Source organism: Sinohyriopsis cumingii, chromosome 10, assembly GCF_028554795.1.
Source record: "Sinohyriopsis cumingii isolate HCF-2022 chromosome 10, ASM2855479v2, whole genome shotgun sequence".
In the NCBI taxonomy this organism is placed as follows: Eukaryota; Metazoa; Mollusca; class Bivalvia; order Unionida; family Unionidae; genus Sinohyriopsis; species Sinohyriopsis cumingii.
This window is the reverse complement of record NC_142970.1, coordinates 46,457,874-46,479,529: the sequence shown is the minus strand read 5'-3', so window position 1 is coordinate 46,479,529 and position 21,656 is coordinate 46,457,874. Positions and strand designations below refer to the sequence as shown.

At 35.4% G+C, this 21,656-nt stretch overlaps 1 protein-coding gene across 1 annotated transcript in view; it reads right to left on the bottom strand.

The window, feature by feature from the left end:
• Nucleotides 1-10,703: 10,703 nt before the first annotated feature.
• Nucleotides 10,704-21,656, bottom strand: part of LOC149789982 (uncharacterized) — a 30,521-nt gene continuing 19,568 nt past the window's right edge. The window contains exon 2 of the mRNA XM_089972059.1: nt 10,704-11,857. Coding sequence (XP_089828185.1) covers nt 10,844-11,857 — 1,014 coding nt within the window. The 3' untranslated portion in view covers nt 10,704-10,843. The remainder of the gene's footprint in view (nt 11,858-21,656) is intronic.

Genomic DNA, 21,656 nt, shown 5'->3' with positions numbered 1-21,656 from the left:
CAGGTGAAAATAACTGATGTACCCAGACAAAATCATGAAAACATTGCATAGGTTATACTGATGAGTATGGCAGAAGTGGAACGTGAGTAGCTAAAGCACTGCCCTGCTCGGTCTTTTGATTAGACTACTTTGACATTTGCAAACGATCTTCCAATTTATATTACCTTTATTTTCTTCATTTTAGTATTATTCAAGTACAGTGTGACCAGTGCAATCGACTCTGCTGAACATGGGTAAAGGCTAAAGTAAGTTGGAAGATTCGCAATACACGTGCGATCTTTTTACAAGTGTGTGCAACATGTCACTTTATGCCATGTAAATATCTCTTTACCGATCAAATACATTTGGTCGCTGTATCAATTTAAAAATGTTTTAAATAATGAAGCTTTTTTCCAAAGAAAACAATATTCTAAAGATATTGTTCCTGCTATATAGTTTAATGCACTTCGTTTAAACATCAAAAGTTCGTCGACCGAATTTATTGAATAATAAGGGTAGCATAGAAAACAACCCACATTACAAGATGTACATGCAGATATTTATGGTTTTAATCCTATGTAGTTTTTCGATGTTTTTTAATTACTATTTTAACAAATTACCCTTCACAAAAACGTTTAGATCAAAATATTCCTGTAATTGGTGGTGCAGATTCAACGTAAATGAGATCTTTCAAGGTTCCTTAAAATCAGAGGATATCGATAAAATAGATTGCTAAAAATGAGCATAAAGGAGGGACACAACAGCCATGTCATTAGTTCTCAAGCATGAATAGCATCTTCAGCAACCTACTATGTGGGTTACACTAGACCATTCATAGCTAAATTTTAAATGCAGGCTTCCTATCAGAATATAATATGTCAGATTACTCTAGCAAGATATATACTTGGCATATAAAGTATGACATACCTCTGAAGCCCACTATGTATACAATTAATACTTAATTATTACATTATTATCGGGATGCTGAACCAATAACGCATATGCATTAGATACACGAGAAAAGTAGAGTTTTCATCCTTTAACGTTAAATCTCGAATGAGATGCTACTGCTGTTTGTTTTATGTTCTCAGATCAAGTTAAATCCACGTTGTCCATATCATTGACTACTGTACAGGGCATATATTTGCATCCACATCCATTACATAAAGATCTACTGTAGATGAAATATTAAGGTATCGATATCTAGTAGCACAAGGATTGACTGTAGTGGACATGTATAGACATCCACATCCACTGCGTAAGGATTGAGTGTAGAGGGCATCGTACAGGCATCCACATCCATTGCATATGGATAACCTGTAGAGGGCATGTACAGGCATCCACATTCTTTGCGTAAGGGTTGACTCTAGAGGGCATCGTACAGGCATCCACATCCATTGCACATGGATTGTCTGTAGAGGGCACGTTTAGGCATTCGCATCCATTGCATATGGATTGACTGTGGAGGACTTTTGGAGGCATCCACATCCATTGGATAAGGATTCGCTGTAGAAGGCACGTATAGGCATCCGCGTCCATTGCATACGGATTGACTGTGGAAGACATGTTTAGGCATCCACATCCATCGCTTATGGGGATTGACTGTAGAGGGCAATATAGTCAACCACATCAATTCAATACGGATTGACTATAGAGGGCATATACATGCATCCACATCCATTGCATATGGATTGACTGTAGCGGACTAGATGACATGTATAGGCACACACACCCATTGCGTATGGTTTGAAAGTAGACGGCATGTACAGACATCCAAATCCATTGCATACGGACTGAGAATAAAGTACATGTACAGGCAACCATTTCCATTAACATAAGGATTAGCTGATGAGGAATATACAGGCATCCACGTCCATTGCATACAAATTAACTGCAAATGACATGTATAGCTTTGTTTGTGTTATGCACTCTGATCAGTGCCTGTTTTCCATATGATTGACTACTGTAGATGACATGTATAGGCATCAATGCCTATTTCCACATGGGATTGACTCTAAAGGGCACGTACAGGTATCGATATATATTACCAAATTCATTCACCGGATATGCAGTGTATAGGCATCGATATATATTAGAATATGAATTGCCCATATTGGAAAGGTATATACATCGATATTTATTACCATATGGATTGACCGAATAGGGAATGTATAGGCATCGGTGAATATTACCGTTATTAATTCACTATATAGGGCATATATAGGCATGTATATATATATATATATATATATATATATATATATATATATATATATATATATATATATATATATATATATATTGCCATATGGATTAACTGTACAGGGCATGTATAGGCATCCATATATATTAACATATGGATTGGCCGTATTGAGCATGTATATTCATCGATATATATTACCATATTGTTCCACTACAGAGGGCATATATAGGCATGCATATAAATTATTACAATTGAAACCATGAATGTCTGGAGAGTTCGTTTTAAAACACAAAGTCAGTTATGTTCATATGAACAGAATTAAACCACATATTTCAAAGTGTAAGTGTCGGAAAGTGGTATTAAGGTGTATAAAACTGGAGTACCAGACAAAATCATAAACAATAGCATCGATAATACGGATAACACCCAGACAAAATTATATACAATAACATCGATGATATGGATCACACCCAGACAAAACCATACAGAATAGCATCGATAATACGGATCAAACCCAGACAAAATCATTTAACATCGATAATAACGGATCACACCCAGACAAAATTATACAGAATAACATCGATAATAACGGATCACACCCAGACAAAAGTGTACAGAATAGCATCGATAATAACAGATCTCACCCAGACAAAAGTGTACAGAATAGCATCGATAATACGGATGACACCCAGACAAAATTATATACAATAGCATCGATACTACGGATGACACCCAGACAAAATTATATAGAATAGCATCGATAATATGGATCACACAAGGCAAAATCATACAGAATAGCATCGATAATACGGATGACACCCAGACAAAATCATACAGATTAACATCGATAATACGGATGACACCCAGACAAAATTATATAGAACAGCATCGATAATACGGATGACACTAAGGCAAAATGATACAGAATAACATCGATAATATGGATCACACCAAGGCAAAAGCATACAGAATAACATCGATAATACGGATGACACCCAGACAAAATTATGCAGAATAACATCGATAATACGGATCACACCCAGACAAAATCATACAGAATAGCATCGATAATACGGATCACACACAGACAAAATCATACAGAATAACATCGATAATACGGATGACACCCAGACAAAATTATACAGAATAACATTGATAATAACGGATCACACCTAGACAAAATCATACAGAATAACATCGATAATACGGATCACGCCAAGTAAGCAAAGGTACAAAGTGAGTAGCTAAATCTTTGGGCTGTTCGGTATTTGAGTAGACTACATGAACACTTGCAAGCGGTCTGCAAAATTTGCATTAGATTTGTTTCTTCATGCGCCTATATTTTATGTGTAGAATATTGCGTTCGGTTTATGTGTTTGCGAAATATTTTATTTTACATTATCTACCTTTTCAAGACAATTACAATCGAAATAATCAGCTCTGCTCTACATGGGAACTTGCTACACCATGTCGGAAGATTTGCCGTACACGAGTGACCATGGTTACAGGTGTGTGCTACATATCGCTTTAGAAAATGTAAACTTTCACTTTACTTATGAAATGAACTAATGAAATTATTTTTGTCTAACTCTTGTGAAATATGTCCTCATCCACAGGCAGTTAAATGGTCCGAATGTCACAATAATGTAACCCTCTCTCCCTCTCTCGTTTCTTTCGGCATATCACTCTCCCAATTAAAAAGAAAAAGGTGTAGCTATCTAAATTTTAAAAAAAAACCAAAACATACTCATTCGCTATTATACTATGAATGAAAGAAACGATAAGAGCAGGGCTGATTACACACATGCATAATACGTTTGTTTATTTGAATATCTGAACCATACGTTAGACAAAGAACGAAAACAAATACCAAATCCAGGTATGGATACACGTAGTTTAGTGGGTTTCTTGGGTGCCAACTTAGACTCTCTTTCTACTACCGGCAATTTAACATTATGCCGCTATGTTTAAATTTATGAGGACAAGAAGACTGCAACATTTGAATTATATTCCAGAGAAAATAAGAGTTTAGTATAGAGATGGTTTTCGGGCTTAAGGGAAATTTAACATGGAGATGGCTCTCCGGCGACTTCTGGTAGGAGGATAAATTTAATGTGGCGATACCTCACTGCCGACAAACTAGAACTTAAAAACAGGAATGGCTTTGTGGTCTTGAAAGGAATTTAACATGGGAATGGCTATATGGTCTCAAAAGGAATTTAACATAGGAATATGGCCTCAAACAGGAATTTAATATCGGAATAGCTATATGGTCTCAAAAGGAGATTCAGTACATTAGGGTTACCTAGCATCCAATCGGAAATACAAGGTTGAAAGTATATCTGTTAATCATTACGTCATTATTGCTAGCCATAACGCTGTAGTATATAAAAAGAAAAGTAAAAAATATAACTTAAATCCATTAGAAACAATAATACTTATATTGCACTTTAACTTCCTTATTATCACTTATAAACAATGTAAAGCCTATATCTGCTATGTAACTTTATTACTATCCCCCTTGAAACAAAACTCCCATCCAATATCATCTTTATAAGCCATAAATCCATAAGAGAGAATTGGCAGAATTTTACTCCACATGCGCTCTATGCGAACGGCTCCATTTCATACTCTACGGCGTTATCTAGGATTGCATCTCTAAAACCACAGAAACCAATTTTAATTTACACCAGTCTTGTTCAAAGCCAAAAACCTTTTAGCAATGCTTCTGGAACTTAATACCACACATTGAACCAAAACGAAAAGATGCATCGCTTTCTCGTGTGAATATTAGAGACAAATAACATAAGTATATCATTTTCACCGAAAGCAGCGCAGCGATATATCTTAGTTATCCATACGGCTTTATCCATTCAACCCATTGGACATCAACCTCTGTAACCCAGCCATTCGGCAGTCAGGAGGACACAACCTTTGCCCACGCTTATAATTAGGGAAAACCTGTGAGGAAAATTGGGGCTGAGAGTGGGGGAGGATTGTGATAATGTTCTTATTTTTTCAATAAAACACACCAAAGTATCGATTCATGATTCCCGAATACAAGATCATGTTAGCCATTTTAATTAACCTGTGTGTGATTAAGAGATATCAATCAGGTCTTTTCTTACTGAAAAATGCATTTCAACCGACCTCAGGTCTAGTTCATACAAATATACAAATTTCTGAATCACCCACCTTTTTGAAGCAGCATTGCGTTCAACTAACAATATGCTCATTTCCACAGCCAACTTATATCCTGCTGGTAGAAGTAATGACTATATTATATATCTGCTCATTATTTAAATCAAATTAAACCAGATAAATATATATTCTTTTAAACAATAAATATTATGTTAAATGTTAAATTTTGCATAAGCAAGATTCATAATTTGTACATCACCTAACCATGTGAAATATGCATATACATGTTTCATAATTTGTACATCACCTAACCATGTGAAATATTTATATACACGCTTCATAATTGCTAACCTATAACATTAAAGAAGTCTAAGTGGGTGTTTTTCTCGCTCGTGTGAAACATGCCTTCATGCATATGGAACTTTATGATCCGAATGCCAGTATAATGTAAATCTCCATCTACCAAGTGTTGTGGACGAGAATCACAAATTACTTAGCTATTGCTTTAATCTAAACACGTAGAGATTTTCTCTTCGAGTTGATTTGTCCATATAGGTCCACCGTTGTCGGTGTATACATTTTTAAACCAAAGGAAAAGCTTGGTAAATCAATGCTCCTCTACAAATTTGTTATTTATACTAACTACAAATACACACACTTGCATTTACAGTATTTTCAACGGAGCAATGATTGACTAGAAGCAACTGTTTATTCAAGGAGAGAGAGAGAGAGAGAGAGAACTCACATCTCTGCCCTGTGTGTCCGCTACAAAATGTAGTCCTGTACCTTCTGACGCTATTCACAATCCTCGTTCGAAATAGATACGTTTCTTCTTTTCGTTTCTCGATCATCTATTTTCAATCATATTGATCGAATGAATATGAAACACACTTATGAGGGGCTCCGAGTGGCAGAATGGTCTAAAGCGATCACCCTTCCGTGTCACTGCCATCTCACCTCTGTCTGCATGGATTCTAGTCTTAGTCTAAAGTGGGCACGTGAGAAAGTTTCTTAGTAGCTTCTCGTGGGTCGGTGGTTCTTCCCGGGGTTTTCTAGGGTTGTTCCTCCACCAGTTATACTGGTCGCCACGTATAGTCTATCTTGTGCTGAAAATGGCATTAAACCCTACAGTAGTAGCAATAACAACAACAACAACACACTTATGATTTAAATATGAAAGAGGGCTTAAATGAAGAAAGTAGAGCACTCCTAATGAGAGAGGACCACATATTTAGTGCATTTACATTTTATATCGCAAAGTAGATATCACGAAAATAGCGTACACTCGATCAGAAGTGTTCATGTAATGGTTTGCTTTTGTTGCAAGGACATAGGCTCCGATGAAATGACGGAAAATAGCAATAAATAAATGATAACATAGATATAAATAATATATTTATAAATAATAATTATGTGGTTCAGTTCAGACCAGATTACATTCATATGAACTCTTCATGCATCTTTGATAAAATGTTAGATTCCATGTTTAGTTCTTATCTTTGTAGTAAAACTACAAGATTTTTTAGTAAAATTGCAGTGATTACAGTATGGACTGAATAGTATTTTGTAGTCTATTTATAGTGGTGCGGGTCTGGACTTAACACTTTTAAGTCACATAATTAACGTAGTACATCTAAATATAAATAAACAACATTTGTCAATGACTTCGTTAGGCATTTTCAATCTTGTTAGAAATAATGGTGGCATAATGTGGTCTTTAAGGTGGACAAAACTGTTGTACCCAGACAAAATCATAAAAGTTGGTATCGGTTATACGGATCAGTTTCGCAGAGGTGCATAGTGCGTGACCAAAGAACTGCGTTGTGCTCTGTCTTTTTAGTAGACTACATTAACATTTGCTAACGATCTTAAATTTTATGTTATCTTTATTTTCTTCATTTAAGTATTATTCAAGTACAGTGTGACCGGCGCAATCGACTCTGCTGAACACGGGAACTGGCTAAAGTAAGTTGGACTATTTGCTATACACGTGTGATCTTTTTACAAGTGTGTGCTACATGTCACTTTACAGCATGTCAATCTCGCTTTACTTATCAAATGCATTTTATCGCTGCAACAATTTGAAAACGTTTTAAATAGTGAAGTTTTTTTTCCGATTTAAAACCGTGTTCTATGCAGGAACTCTCATAAATATCCACTTTTTCCATATATATTATTTAATCAAGAAAGCATGAATTTCATTTAACCATCACAACGCTCGTCATTCGAATTTAAAAGAATAATAAGGCGGACAAAGAACACAACTCACACAACAAGCTGTACATGCAGGTATTTATGGTTTCAATGCTATGTGGCTTACGCGATGTTTCTTCAATTATTATTTTATCAAATTGCCCTTTCATATAAAGATTCAGATGCAATTATTTGTTTAATGGAGGATGCACACTAGTATAAATGAGATTTTTGAAGGTTCCTTAAAATCCAAGTATATCGATAAAATAGACTGCTCAACATGAAACATATGAAATGGACACAACAGAAAGTGAAATATTTCTCAAGCATATAAAGCATCATAAACCAGCCCACAATATGGGTTACCATACACAATTCATACCTCAATTGGAAATATGACATATAATAGTAAGATTTAACTTTAAAGCCAACCATGTATACAAACAATACTTCATCATTTGTACATCTCGTAACCATGTTTGCTATCTAAACACACACACACACACACACACATAAATACCTACCTACCTACCTACCCACCTACCTACCTACCTACATACATACATACATACAAACATACACACATCCGTGATATCATTATGTTGGCCCTGAGAAAGATATGGAAAGATATATTTACATGTACATGGAAAATAAATCAAAAGAATCTTTCCGAATTATGGTTTTTCATTTCTTAACATTTGAATTCAGTTGATTATTTGACTAAATCACAATAAAATATATTTGCATATCAACAAAGTCTTTGTAACCTGAATGCATCGTGTATCCACAGAGAGAGAGGGGTGTTCGCGAGTTTGTTTTGAATTTAATTCACTCTGTAAAGCTGACAAAGATTTCCAGATTATTATTAACGGGGTATTTAATAAATACAAAAAACGCACTATTGTAGTGTTCGTTCCTCAGCAAAGACCTTTTAGCGTCACGTCCCCAACTTCATATTAAACTTGTTCTTTTCGTCAAGTCTAAACAAAATGCAGATATAGTTATTTGTATGTAAAAGTGGGACAAAATTGATATAGCCACAGCTGCGATACCACTTTTATCGATACATTGACTATTTCAGTCTTGGAAGTGCTTTCTTTTTCCATTTAGGAAATATATCTGCTCTTATTACAAACGGTATGCAAACGTTCATGTTTATATTTATGACTATCTAATTTTTCCCTATTCTTTTGCTCCTTTCATTTCTCTTTCCCTTCATTACCTTTTTCTCCTTCTCCTAATTAGTTTTCAACATGAATCGTGCAAATTGTCCTTGACTGCCCTTATATAACCCGTTTCTATGCGATCTACACTGTTACCCTATCTTATCACATACCTTTCAAGCTCTACGACAAACGGAATAAATACAAGTTTATATTGTAAAACTCGTGATAAAGCAAAGCAGTCAAATTATTTAATTAGTGATTTTAACTCTCATCACAATTATAAACATTTTTTTGAAACGATGGAGAAATCGGATATAGAAAAGTATGGACTGCAAACATGGGAGCTTTGGGAGAATATTGACGTTATAATATGGATAATGACTATTATAGTATACGTGTAAGATATTCGTCTAAATGCCTATAGTAGCATATGCCTGGCTAACTGTATCTCACGAAATGATACATGATGTTTAGGGTAGAGGACGATAGTGAGAGAATAACTTGGGCATCTTATATTGAAGCGACTACTTTGTAAACATGGGTTTGATTTTTCGCACGATATTGGCGATATTGATTATCTAATGTGCAGTTTATACAAAGGGTAATTACACCGACATGCAATAGTCGCCCAAAGAAATATTTAGATCAACTCCTTTAAAGAATCCTAGGGATGATGAAAGTCCTTATATAATGTGAAAAATATTCATGAATTGTTGTATATAACAAAATTAGGCTGCCGTAAATTATCTATAAAGGATAGTTATATTAATATAGTAATATGCAGAAAATATGTTTATCTTTAAAGAATCAAGTCCTTATATAATGTGAAAAATACTCATAAATTGTTGTACATAACAAAATTTGACTACCGTAAATTATCTATTATGCTACATATCACTCTACAATATGTAAAATTTCCCTTTAATTATCAAATGACCCTTACCGCGGTTAAAACTCTGAGAACGTTTCGAACTGTGAAGCATTTTACCGGCCAAAAACATGTTTAATTCAGAAACTCTCATAAATGTATCATTGGTCGCTATATCATGTTTAACGATTGTAGAAACTTCTTTGAAACATTACAAAGTTTAAATTCGGCTTGCCTTTGCAGTGTATCCTTGATAAGATAGAGCTGGTCAAGAGCCCTTTCTAATAAATATTAAATAGGACAGGAAACAAGACCTGGTCTACTGGAAATATTTGCATCATATGCATACACAGGTTCGACACATGCATTTGTGTGTAATAATGGCATATTAACAGAAGAATTCAGGTCATGTTTTGAATATAAAACACTCAGTTTTGTCAGAAATCAAGGACTAATATTTTAAATTATCTTTTGTGGTCTGCCCAAAGTAATCAGAAGTATGAGGAATAAAAGTAAAAAAGATAATAAGGTGGAAGAGAAAAACTGACCACAATACTAGCTGTGAATACAGACACTTATGGATTCAATATTATGTAACTTTCAAGATTCATTTTCAATGATTATTTTAACAAAAGTCCCCTTCATACACTCATTTAGGTTCAGTTAGCTCTGTAACGTGTGATGCATACTCAAGGTAAATGAGATTTGTGAGAATTCATTAAAATCAATGATATTGCTCAAAATGAGACATAAACGAGGCATATACGTAAGCAATTATCAAGCATGTAAAGCATCACCAACAACACACACCATGGGCTATTCACTTCACAGTTGATCGTTAGGTTGGAAAGCAGACTGGATATAAGGGTACAATATGTGTATCACACACCTTTGAAGCCTAAAATATATACGTGCAACATATACTTCATACTCTCGTAATTATGTTTGCTAGCTATATTCAAATTTTATAATTTAAATATTATCTAACCATGTGTAATTATATAGATGTATATATATATATATATATATATATATATATATATATATATATATATATATATATATATATATATATATATCTCGGTTTATCTCATGACAATATGTATTATTTACACACACACTTCATAAACTGTGTATGCCTCGTAATCGATTACATTGAATAAATCTATTTCATTTTGGTTTCTTTTGTAAAGTATAGGCTCAGCCCTATAATACAAAGTGATCAGAATGTCAACATAACGCAAATCTCTCTCTGCCGAGCTTTGTGGATAAGAATCACAATTGACTTAAATGTTACTTCAGTCGAAACACATTTATAGAATATGAAGCAGAATTATTAGTTATAATAAACTTGTCAAGGCTGATATTGAAACAAATTGCCCTTGAACCGCAAGGAATACACTGTGTGATGATTCTAATGGGAGTTCCGTCTGATGTAACCTGGTGTATGTTCTTAGACATCTTCCCCACCACATACACGTTATCGTCCCTGTCTGCAGCAACACCGAAGGGACCCTTGAGACTGTCAGGACTGTATGTATACATCATCCTACCATACGTGTCAAAACAATACAGGGAATTGGCATTCCACACAGTAACATACACACGGGTACAGGATGAATTGAGAGCGATACAAGTAGCTGAAAAGTTACACTTACAGTCAAATGGATAACACATCTCCTTTCCTGTACTTTCGATCAGACTCCAGTAGCATTTACCTTTATTATTACAGACACTAGATACAGCTATTTTCCCATTTCCCGCTGAAGCGACACCCCAACATTGATATCTGGTTTTAATCTTCCTGGTGGGTTTGATGGCTCCAGTTATTTTACACAGGAACTGAAGTGTATTCTCATCTGGTAAAGAGACGACCATCTCCTGATTATCCACAACACATATGTCAAATGGATTGGATGATAGTGTAAAGCTGGCGATGTATTGGTACGAGGAATTCAAAAGAATAACTCTCTTATTCTTATAATCTGTAAGCATCACCTGATCCCCTTGTAAATATGTGACCCCTGTAAACATTGGAGTCTCACCTTCAGGCACTTTTATCTTCACAGCATCCTCCATAACAATCTGATATTCCTTAAGTGGCTTTTTCACTCTTGATATAGGAAAACGTTCACGTTCATTTCTGCATATCACTCCCCCAATATCAATTCCCTGGGTCAATATGCATTGGATTTGTGGACCAACTTCAAAATTTAATGTGACAGTATTCAGCACTTCAAATTTTTCTTTAATCTGTTCGTAGTAGAACTTCACCTGCGATATCGTTCTGTCGGCCATGAGAAATATCTGAAAAAAGATGAACTTACGTAATTTTTTTTATCATTTTAATTTAGTTGATTCTAGGAAGAAATCACAACAAAATAAATTAGTTCTATATCCCATACCATGTCAAAACCTAAATGGATCGTGCATCATTAAATCAATCAATCAATCGATCAATCAATAAATCGATTGATCGAGAGAAAGAGAGAAAGAGGGCGGCGTTAAATAGCCGTATATGTCCGTGACTGAAACTACCTTGGTGTCTTTCCTGCCATCCGCCTAGATATTGTTAGACGCAATGAATGGAACTTTACATTCAAATTCGCTTTTAGTTTAGCTCACCCAGAACAGCTAAAAATATTTAGCAAGAATGAAAAAACAAAACGCGGTATGCAATAATACAAATCCGCATTGGTGTATGGTTCAGAGTCCGCGGAGAAGAATTCGTTGATATGGTTTATGAATGCGTTTCAGCTCAACGGTCTTTACGTATCCCTTACTTTATATCAGTCTTGTTATTTCCACAGACTCGAAACAAAACATATTAGTTATTTGTATGCATCACTTAGAGAAAAATGATATCGTCAAAGCAGTGATACCACTTTAATCGCCAAACTGGCTGTACCCCTTTGGGAACTGCTTTCTTTTAGGAAATATATCTACCCTTACGTTGTGCAAACTTTTATGTCTGTACTTAGGCCTATCTCATTTGTATTCTTATTTGCTCATTTCCTCTCTTACTTCAGATTGCACTCATAAAGGAACTAGTTTCTCTCTTAAACAAACAATGGACGCAGACGATAATACTTTTGATTTAAAATATCATGCACATTCGCGTAGTAGGCGCTTTACGTTTTGGTTGATTAAATTTGTTTTTGAATGAAGTAAAATAGGTGTTTCGTGGACTGCCACATACCAGTTGCATTGGCTTATTCCGCGTTAACTCTTTTGATGTAATGTTTCGGATTTAGGCTAGCTTATACAGTAAACGTCAGAAATGTTCCTTACATATAAGATATAAGTGACAAGGCATAAACTGTCTTCTTTAGCTGGTAATAAGAATGGCAATAAAATATACTTACAGTTTTACATTATGAAGTTCCTCAAAATGTACTTTCTAAGTTCGGCAAATCCGAATTACATGAGCCATATGATAGGTTCTCAATCTTGATTACACATTTCGAAATTGTACTTTAATTACGAATATAAGTGCAATCACATCCTCCCTTCTACACTAAAAATGTAATAAGCATCAAATTACATAGCGTTTTTTTAAATAATTGCAATTGAAAGACTTCATAAATTTCCCACATTATGATTTCAAATAGTCAATGACAGAAACAGAAGCACATTTACAGATGTCAGCATGCTTCTCCCTCGCTTCTTCAATGCAGTGTAGTTGTTTTGGAATTGTCACATATAAATCCAGTCCATAAAAACGACATTTCGTACATTCGAGAAAAATACCGAAATCTTTTCATACAAGACCAAACGGAGAAGTTGTTGCAATTCGCATTCATTCACAATATGACTCCAAATTTAAATTTTAAATAGATACGCCATTTTCTTTTGAAAGTTATGTGTAGCGCACAACTAAGTTCAAATTTATCTGGGCGGAGTTATGTGAGCAGCAATAATGTTGTTCTTGTGTAACGATGATTCTGCGCTTGTGTAGTTAGTTTGGAATACTACATACATTCAGTTACTTTGTTTCTTGTAGTGTATTGTGTTAATATAATTAAACATTATGTAGAATAACAAAATGAGCATATAATAAAAAGGTTACTGCATTTGTATGGGAAAATATGAAATCGTTTTGTCGGATGGATATACTGCACTCCCAAGATCGTGCAGTATAACATCCGAAAAACTCGTTCATATTTTCCCATACAAATGCAGTAACCTATAATTCTTATATTAGTTTCCAACAGGAATCAAAAAATTGTGACTGAACGTCTGTGAGCTGTTTTCTGTTTGATCTTCTGGGTCACTCATACCGTATCGTATACTTGTTATACTCAACGACGAACAGTACAAAATTGTAGAAGAAATCTCTTTGACCAAACAGAGGAAAAAAATGTTTCATTAATGAGTTGAACTGTCATCTCAGTTATAGTGATTTTTGAAAACGACGGAGAAATCGGAGATTGATGAGCCTTGATTGTAAACATGGGAGCGCTTGGAGAACGTAGACCTTATAAGATGTATTTTTATTATTATATTCGGTGTATCAAATATTGGGTTACAATTTTGCTTATGCGAAGCAAAAGGAAGAAAATGGAAGAAAGTACTATATATATATATATATATATATATATATATATATATATATATATATATATATATATATATATACCACATTCATTAAAAATAACATGGCATTTAAAGTGTTCGTATAAAGCAAATTTATATACCAATACTTTAGGTATATCAAATTGTGATCCGCCCATGGCGCAATAATACGATTATATAAACATTCTTTCAAATGCGGGCCTATATATCAATGATGAATTTCTACTCATTCATTAATCATAAATGTCATTTGAAAATAACGATAAAAAGTATTAATAGTCCCTGTTTTCTAAATGAAATTAAAATGGTACACAATTTCATTGGAATATTTTTTTATCCACTTCCTCTCCCCCCCTCGAATGTAGGGGACAAAAAATTGCAGAAATCTATAGTGAGAGAGAAAAACATATGGCGCTGGACGAAAACATTAAAACCTGAACATGTACCAAGTCATATACAGTAATCTGGTTCGTCGTAACGACGTGTTCACGCTTTCCTTGATATCTATCGACAGTGTTCATAATATTAATGATGCATAGTTGCAATCGCACATCGACACTAGGCCTACATGTTAAACTTGTCGGTTACGAGCTCACGAGGCACACATACTGTATCATATCTAATGCTTTGTTGTTCTTTATTCGTAAATCTGTTATAATGATCTAAAACTCGATTTATTAACTATTAAAAATAAAAATGTCCAAATGGTCGCCACCTCCCTCTCTCTCTCTCTCTCTATCTATATCTATATCTATATATATATATATATATATATATATATATATATATATATATATATATATATATATATATATATATATATATATATATATATATATATATATATATATATATATATATATATATATATATATTATATTTGATACGGGCGAAAATTCATGAAAATAGAAGCGTTGGGGATTTTCGCTTGTGTAATACGACGATGACTCTAGACCTATGAATGATGGTAAAGCTTACTCAAACTGTCCAGAGAAGAGAGAGAGAGAGAGAGACTTTTATAGTCGTTAGAAATGTTCATTAAAGCAGTTTAATGACTTAGATGAACTGTCAATATATTAAAATATTTTAATTACCTCTTGTTGGTTCGTCATTTCGCTTATTTTCTATTCCACGCTAATTTGCATACGTGAGTACGTGAAAGCCTGACAGTTCAGGTTCAGTATACAAGAAACTAACCATGTTCGTAGTGCACTACTTTCTTCATAAAAACCATATTTCATGTTTAAATCATGAGTGTCTCTTATACTGAATTAATAAATGTGAATGAAAATAGAAACTCAAAAATAAAACAATCAAGTTTTCAATTTGCATATGTGACTGTGAAGAACAAGAGCTATATTTTGTAGCTAGCACACTCGCAGGGACGTGAGGAGTTTATTCACTCGGTAAATACACAGTTCAAAGGAGTATGTCGTAACTCCATACAAAGTGCAAATATATGTATTTGTATGTAATCTAAATAACATACATGTATAGTATATACGCAATATCAATGATATTCCACTCGTTGTATAAATTGTTCATTAAACGGCAAGCCTCATTTTCATTTAATCATCTTTTTATACATCTCGTGGTATTTCATTGACACAGCGTACATACTAAACATCTCTCTCTCTCTCTCTCTCTCTCTCTCTCTCTCTCTCTCTCTATATATATATATATATATATATATATTCAGCATTCAAGCTAAGGAAAACTACTTTGCAAATTCGCGCACTGTCTATATTCTGTCATACGTATATGGTATCTTAAATGGGGAGTTACTACTTAATAATGAATTAATGAAACAAGCTGAATACTTTCCAATTTCTACGAATCTTGGTGAGCACAATTGAATATTATGCAATGAATATCATAAACCAACTTCAAATTCGATTACTAATAACATTTACCAATATATACAAATTACAGTTCAAAAGACAAATATTCGTCTAATCAGCAAAATATTCAATAAATACTTTTTGCAACACTGGATCTCCACTGGAAATTCCTCTATGATGTTATGGTGTTCACTTGGGCAAGCCATCTAGAGCTGTTAATGAGCCAGTTAAAAGTGAATTTAGAAACAAGCTGAACCTTTTTCATATTTTACGAATCTTGGAGAGTAAAAATTGATGCTATTGAAAACAGTCATTCATTCAATATCAAATCGTTTACCATATGAGATTTTGCTTATCCCATAGCTTTCATTCTGAGTGGAAAGACTCTAGATAGAAAGAAAAACGAATAAATGTCGGCATTTCATTTCATTCTAGAACGGACGCTACACCTTACAATTCAAATGGGTGAAATAAAATTATCCCAGACGCAAGTCTACCCAATTGTGCTAAACTCGATGACCATTAACACTTACAAGTAGATGTGTTTTTCTTCGAATTACAATTAAATGACAAATATCCCTCGAATCAATAAAACATTAAATAGGGACTGCTTACAAGTTTTCCAACACTTTACCTCCAGTGGATATTTATGTGTGATGTCATGCAGTTCACTCTTCATGTCAGATGGAGTTCTTGTGGCGCCATATACATGGATGTCAGATGAAACTCTTTAGAACGTTTCAGTCGAAAAGAGTGTCGCTCTCACGATCCTCAACATGACATTGACAAAAACACAATCGGAAGTATCATATGTACGTGCCAAATTTATAAAATGTCGCTGTCCTAGGATTGTGGTTAAGTTTTGCAACTTCATTTTTGTCGAGATAGTAATGCTCCCGTTACTGATATTACCAGGGAATTGAGAAAACAATCCATTCAAACTAATTATTTTCTTTAAAGATATCTATCAAAAAGAAAATAACAGTACATATGAGGAAATATCCGCTCACAAACGTATCAAAACATCTTACGTTACAGAGTCTAAAAGGATTGGATCCCAGAATATATGGGACAGAAATTCATTTCGTCGGTTCACCATCTGGGACGAGGTCTGTACAATCTACTGCCCATCGCTGCCAAAAAGCAGACACATGACTGGCTGTATGCGACGGTGAGACAAGAGGACTACTACAAGAGGTGGAGAATGATTATACCATGAAGGAGTTGGTATCTTTGAACTTAAAAAATAGGATCCGCTTTGAATCTGACAGGGTCCCGTGCAAGTAGAGGCGTAAATCTGTAGGTCCCGACGCGGCTGGAGCTAATTTCTGGAGCATTGGCGGTCGGCTGACACGCTGGTAATTACCAGCATAACAGTACAGGATAGGCTCCAGCAACTCTGATTCAGGCGTCACAAAAGCACCCTCCCTAATGCGTTGAGCGTGTTTGACGCCGACCTCGAAATATCTCAATTGCTTTTCAAAAGCGTTGACACGGCACCCAGAAACGTCAGCTAGGGGTTCACTTAAGCAGTATAGCTTCTTTACAGCTTCCCTCATTTTTAGATATGTGCCAATGCGCAAGCAACTTGTTTTGGCCTTTGTGGAGAAAGGTTAGGCCTCTTTGTTACGACTCGCGATGCCATCCACGGTAATCGTATAGTAGTAAGCGCACGTGAATCGCCAGTCCTGTGCGGCAGAAACCAAGCATTGGGCAGCGAAAACAAAGAGGTGGCCCTGGCTCACTCTTTCGGGGCTGAATGATAAAATAAATGAAACAGGAAATTACCACGGTGCTCGTATATAAATCTGCCATGTGGTTTGCATCTTGAGACGCACTCTGGAAAACTCTTGTGACAATTTGGCTTCTTCTATCGGCTTCTTGATAGCTGCTAGACACTTCGAGCAACCTAGTGGGCTGAAGCATGTTTCCGCTAGATTAGTATCCATCATGTTTCCACGGGCAAACCGGTTCCCTCGAAGGTCACTGCAGCCAATAATCAGAATGCAGTTTAGCTGTAAGGAATCAAGGAAATCGTGCAGGCTACATGAAGAGCAGTGGGGAGCAGGGTTTGCTCCAAGGCTAGTCGATGGTTGACGGAAACTGGCCATTTTGAATGCTAAACAGTGAGTCCAAGATGATATATAAATACATCTTTAACACGTTTGTCGCCTATGGTTTTCTTTCTTCGATTTTCAGCTTGCCTTTCTGAACCATGGAGCGTGTGACCTAACGAAGACCTTATCTCGATGACAGGAGCTAACCGGTTTTGGCAGAATGCACCGAAAGCTATCGTCGACGGTAAAGTGCCGTTTATACCGTTCGGTGCCACAGCTCTTAAATGTACAAAATATACATTTTCCCCATGTAATGCTACGCGTGGGTTAACACTTTCGAAATCATTAGCGTGAGCAATATATGAAGTACTGATGAATGTGCCAGTTGGGTATGTGGTCGGATTAATGTGGTCAGAAGAAAAAAAACACAACCACAAAACCTTCGAAAAGCCGGTACGCTGATTGCAGCTTTGGAATAGCATACTGGTGCTGGTGTTACAGACCGTGTCATTTCCGGACCTAAATATATTAAGCAAACTGGTATGTTCTTAAAGCACATCCCTGTCGTGCAAATAAACCACGACGACGGGGTAAATATGCATGTGAACAAGAAAACTATCATCACGCATATCAATCAAACTTTCAAATCATGCTCCTTATATAGGAATTATAATGAAAGTGTACTCAAACTTCCAAGACCCATAACATATTCTCCTGAAGCCATCTGCATTGCTGAAACTCCCCTACGGTCTTCGGCTGAACGACGGCGAGCCCTGCACAAAAATAACGGCGACAGAAGCAATGTCTATAGCATTGACACCACAATGACGGCTGTGTCTGTTGGCATCGCTGTGGCAGCGATTTTAATAAAGCGAACAATAATTGCTGCCCCTATCTTAGTTGCCATTGCGATTAAGTTTTGTTATGTGGGTTGCTTTCTATGGCTGAGAAGTTTATTCACGAATGTTTTAAAGACAAAAAACGAAACAAAACATGATGAGAGCCGCGTCCTCTCCATGAAGCTGGCAAATACACGGTCATGAAAACCTAAATACGGTCTAACGTACATAATGCATACACCGCGATTGTATAGCTCGCTTATAAGCACATGAATGTCCGGCGATGTTTTCTCAATAATTAACGGCTGCAATTGTATGAATTTTCCTTGCTCCACCTTCTGGAACAACTTTATTATACTATTAATATAATCTGTATGGTTTCCGTCTTTCTAGTCGGTAGGCGAGCCAAATGGACAATAGAAAGAAAAAAATTGGCGAGTATTACAACAGCGAATGATAGTGGCTACATGTGTCTGATTATGGTCCATTTATCCCACGTTGAATTCTTTGAATGCCAAACTAAAACTAGAACGTGAGTAAATTGGAAACTAAAAATGTGGGAAAACCGAAAAATTTCGTCACGCAGTGCAACACAAGCATACAGAGTCTATGCATACTAACGCCCAACAGCGTTGTAATACAGACAGTCTCATTTACGTTAATGTTGCCACGCGGGATGGCTCTTGCATAACCCACCGGGACAATTACGGTTTAAATGTCGAACTGTACAAGTATAAAAAACTCGGTTCTCGTTTGAGAAATATATCTATAAATGCTGGTCTCCGAAATGACTGAAAGTTATCTGAACATATCATCCTTCCAAATCAAATAATGCAAATATCTAATCACAAACAGATAAGTTTAGAAAATACTAAAGACCGCTGAATGCAAATTAACACCGGAATCAGGTTATCCTTGTTACTCAGTGATACCTCTACTGCTGGTTTAGTAAAATGTCCTCATTCAGTCGCCATACTGTCACTCGAATATACAGCAATTAGATAGATATTTATTCTGCCGTATCCAGTTCTACATTTGTGGTGAATGTCCGTGTTTTAGTCGATACACGTTTTGGTGGAAACGTTGCCCACAGTCTCATAGAAATCCATGGACATGGCTTCTCAAATTTATCCAGCAGAACTGTGAGAGAAATTCACTTCGGAGATCCAATGTTAAAAAATGACGTTTTAGTGTCAAATTTGCTATTAATTTGGAAGGAATGCTGTTCTTTGAATTTTAATTTGTGAAAAAGAATTTATTTCTAACTGTTAGTGGTTATCGAATTGTTGAGTATTGCTTGATATCGAGTCTAAAGCTATTTTATTTTCATACGCAAAAATTGATTTGTGCAGCATCTGAAAAAGAATGAAACAAAATGCCAAACATCAGTGTGTTCTTCTCTCTATAAAGACTCTTTGCCTTAAAATTAACGTATGCTCAAATTTATAATGATTTAATATTGAATTTATGAAACTCATTGAATAATTTCAACCTCTTGCTCGCCAATGATTGTTTCATGAATTCACTATTAAATCATTACACGCTTGAGATCCTCTATATATTTAAAATGGTTGTAGTGGCGTCTTCCCTAAATACATTTTCCTTGGACTAGTTTTCGCCCATATCATTGGTACTTTTCAGGTTTGATGCTCTGACGTCTAGGTTCCTGCCAAGATATGCTGAATACAGGTAGAAATGGTCATGCCAAATTTCACGAAAGTGTCGGCGTATATAAACTGAAAACCAACAGTGCAGAATTAGTTTCTCAAAGAGTCTTTGTCAAGGGCGAATTCAAAACAGAGACAAGACAATCAATAAACAGAAAAAGCGTTGAAAGGATAAATGTAAACATAACTATTTCTAATGGAATCAAAGCTTGAAGATGTCTTATGCTGCGGCTAGTTGTGTGTTTTTGTGTACGTAAGTAATTATCACAGAAATGTTGCACTACGGTTCTCTCTCTCTCTCTCTCTCTCTGACAATAAGTAGGCATGATTGCATTTGCTCTGACCATCGGGGGGTGATCGCAGATCCATGATACAGTGTGGAATCTACTCATGTAAAATATGGCCCCGTTCCCAATGACTCTTCCACCCCATTATGAAGTTGAGTCTATGGTTCTGTGTCAAATTAAAGCAACACTGCGGAAAAATTTCACTGTAATTTGTTTTCAGGTTGATGACCATACATTTCAGTGCCTTTTCAGTTAGAAGTATAGACACGACTGGATTATTTCCCAAAGAAAATAGCTAGATTCCGTTGTATTTACAATATACCAAACAATGATTGGAGTCAATCTTGATCTACACCATTAGCAGTTAGCAATGCGCATGTTTATACGGCATTTAAATCATTATGTCATACTTTTCGACATTTCAGATTTAACAACAATAATAATGTTTAATTTATGATACTTCATACAGGGGAGTCTCATACGACGATTATTGATTAAAAGTCAGTTGGTGCAATATTTCCAGGCAAATGGTAACCGTTCCCGGACTGGATTTTTGCAAATTATTGATATTTAACATGTATACATGCAAGTTGGAAGTTCAATTACTCTATTTAATGCACTTTTTATTTTGTCATGATTGAATGAAGCATCTAATTATACGAATTAACAAGTTCATTTTGTGCAACCTGAGTGAATCCCATAAAAAACCACTATGACAACCTAACAATGGATCATAGTCTGCAGTGGTTTATTTATACTGAAAGTTCTTTGCATTTTTCATATCTGTTGTCAGTAACTGAACTCTGAACATGTTAATTTTAAGACCTATATCGACACCCA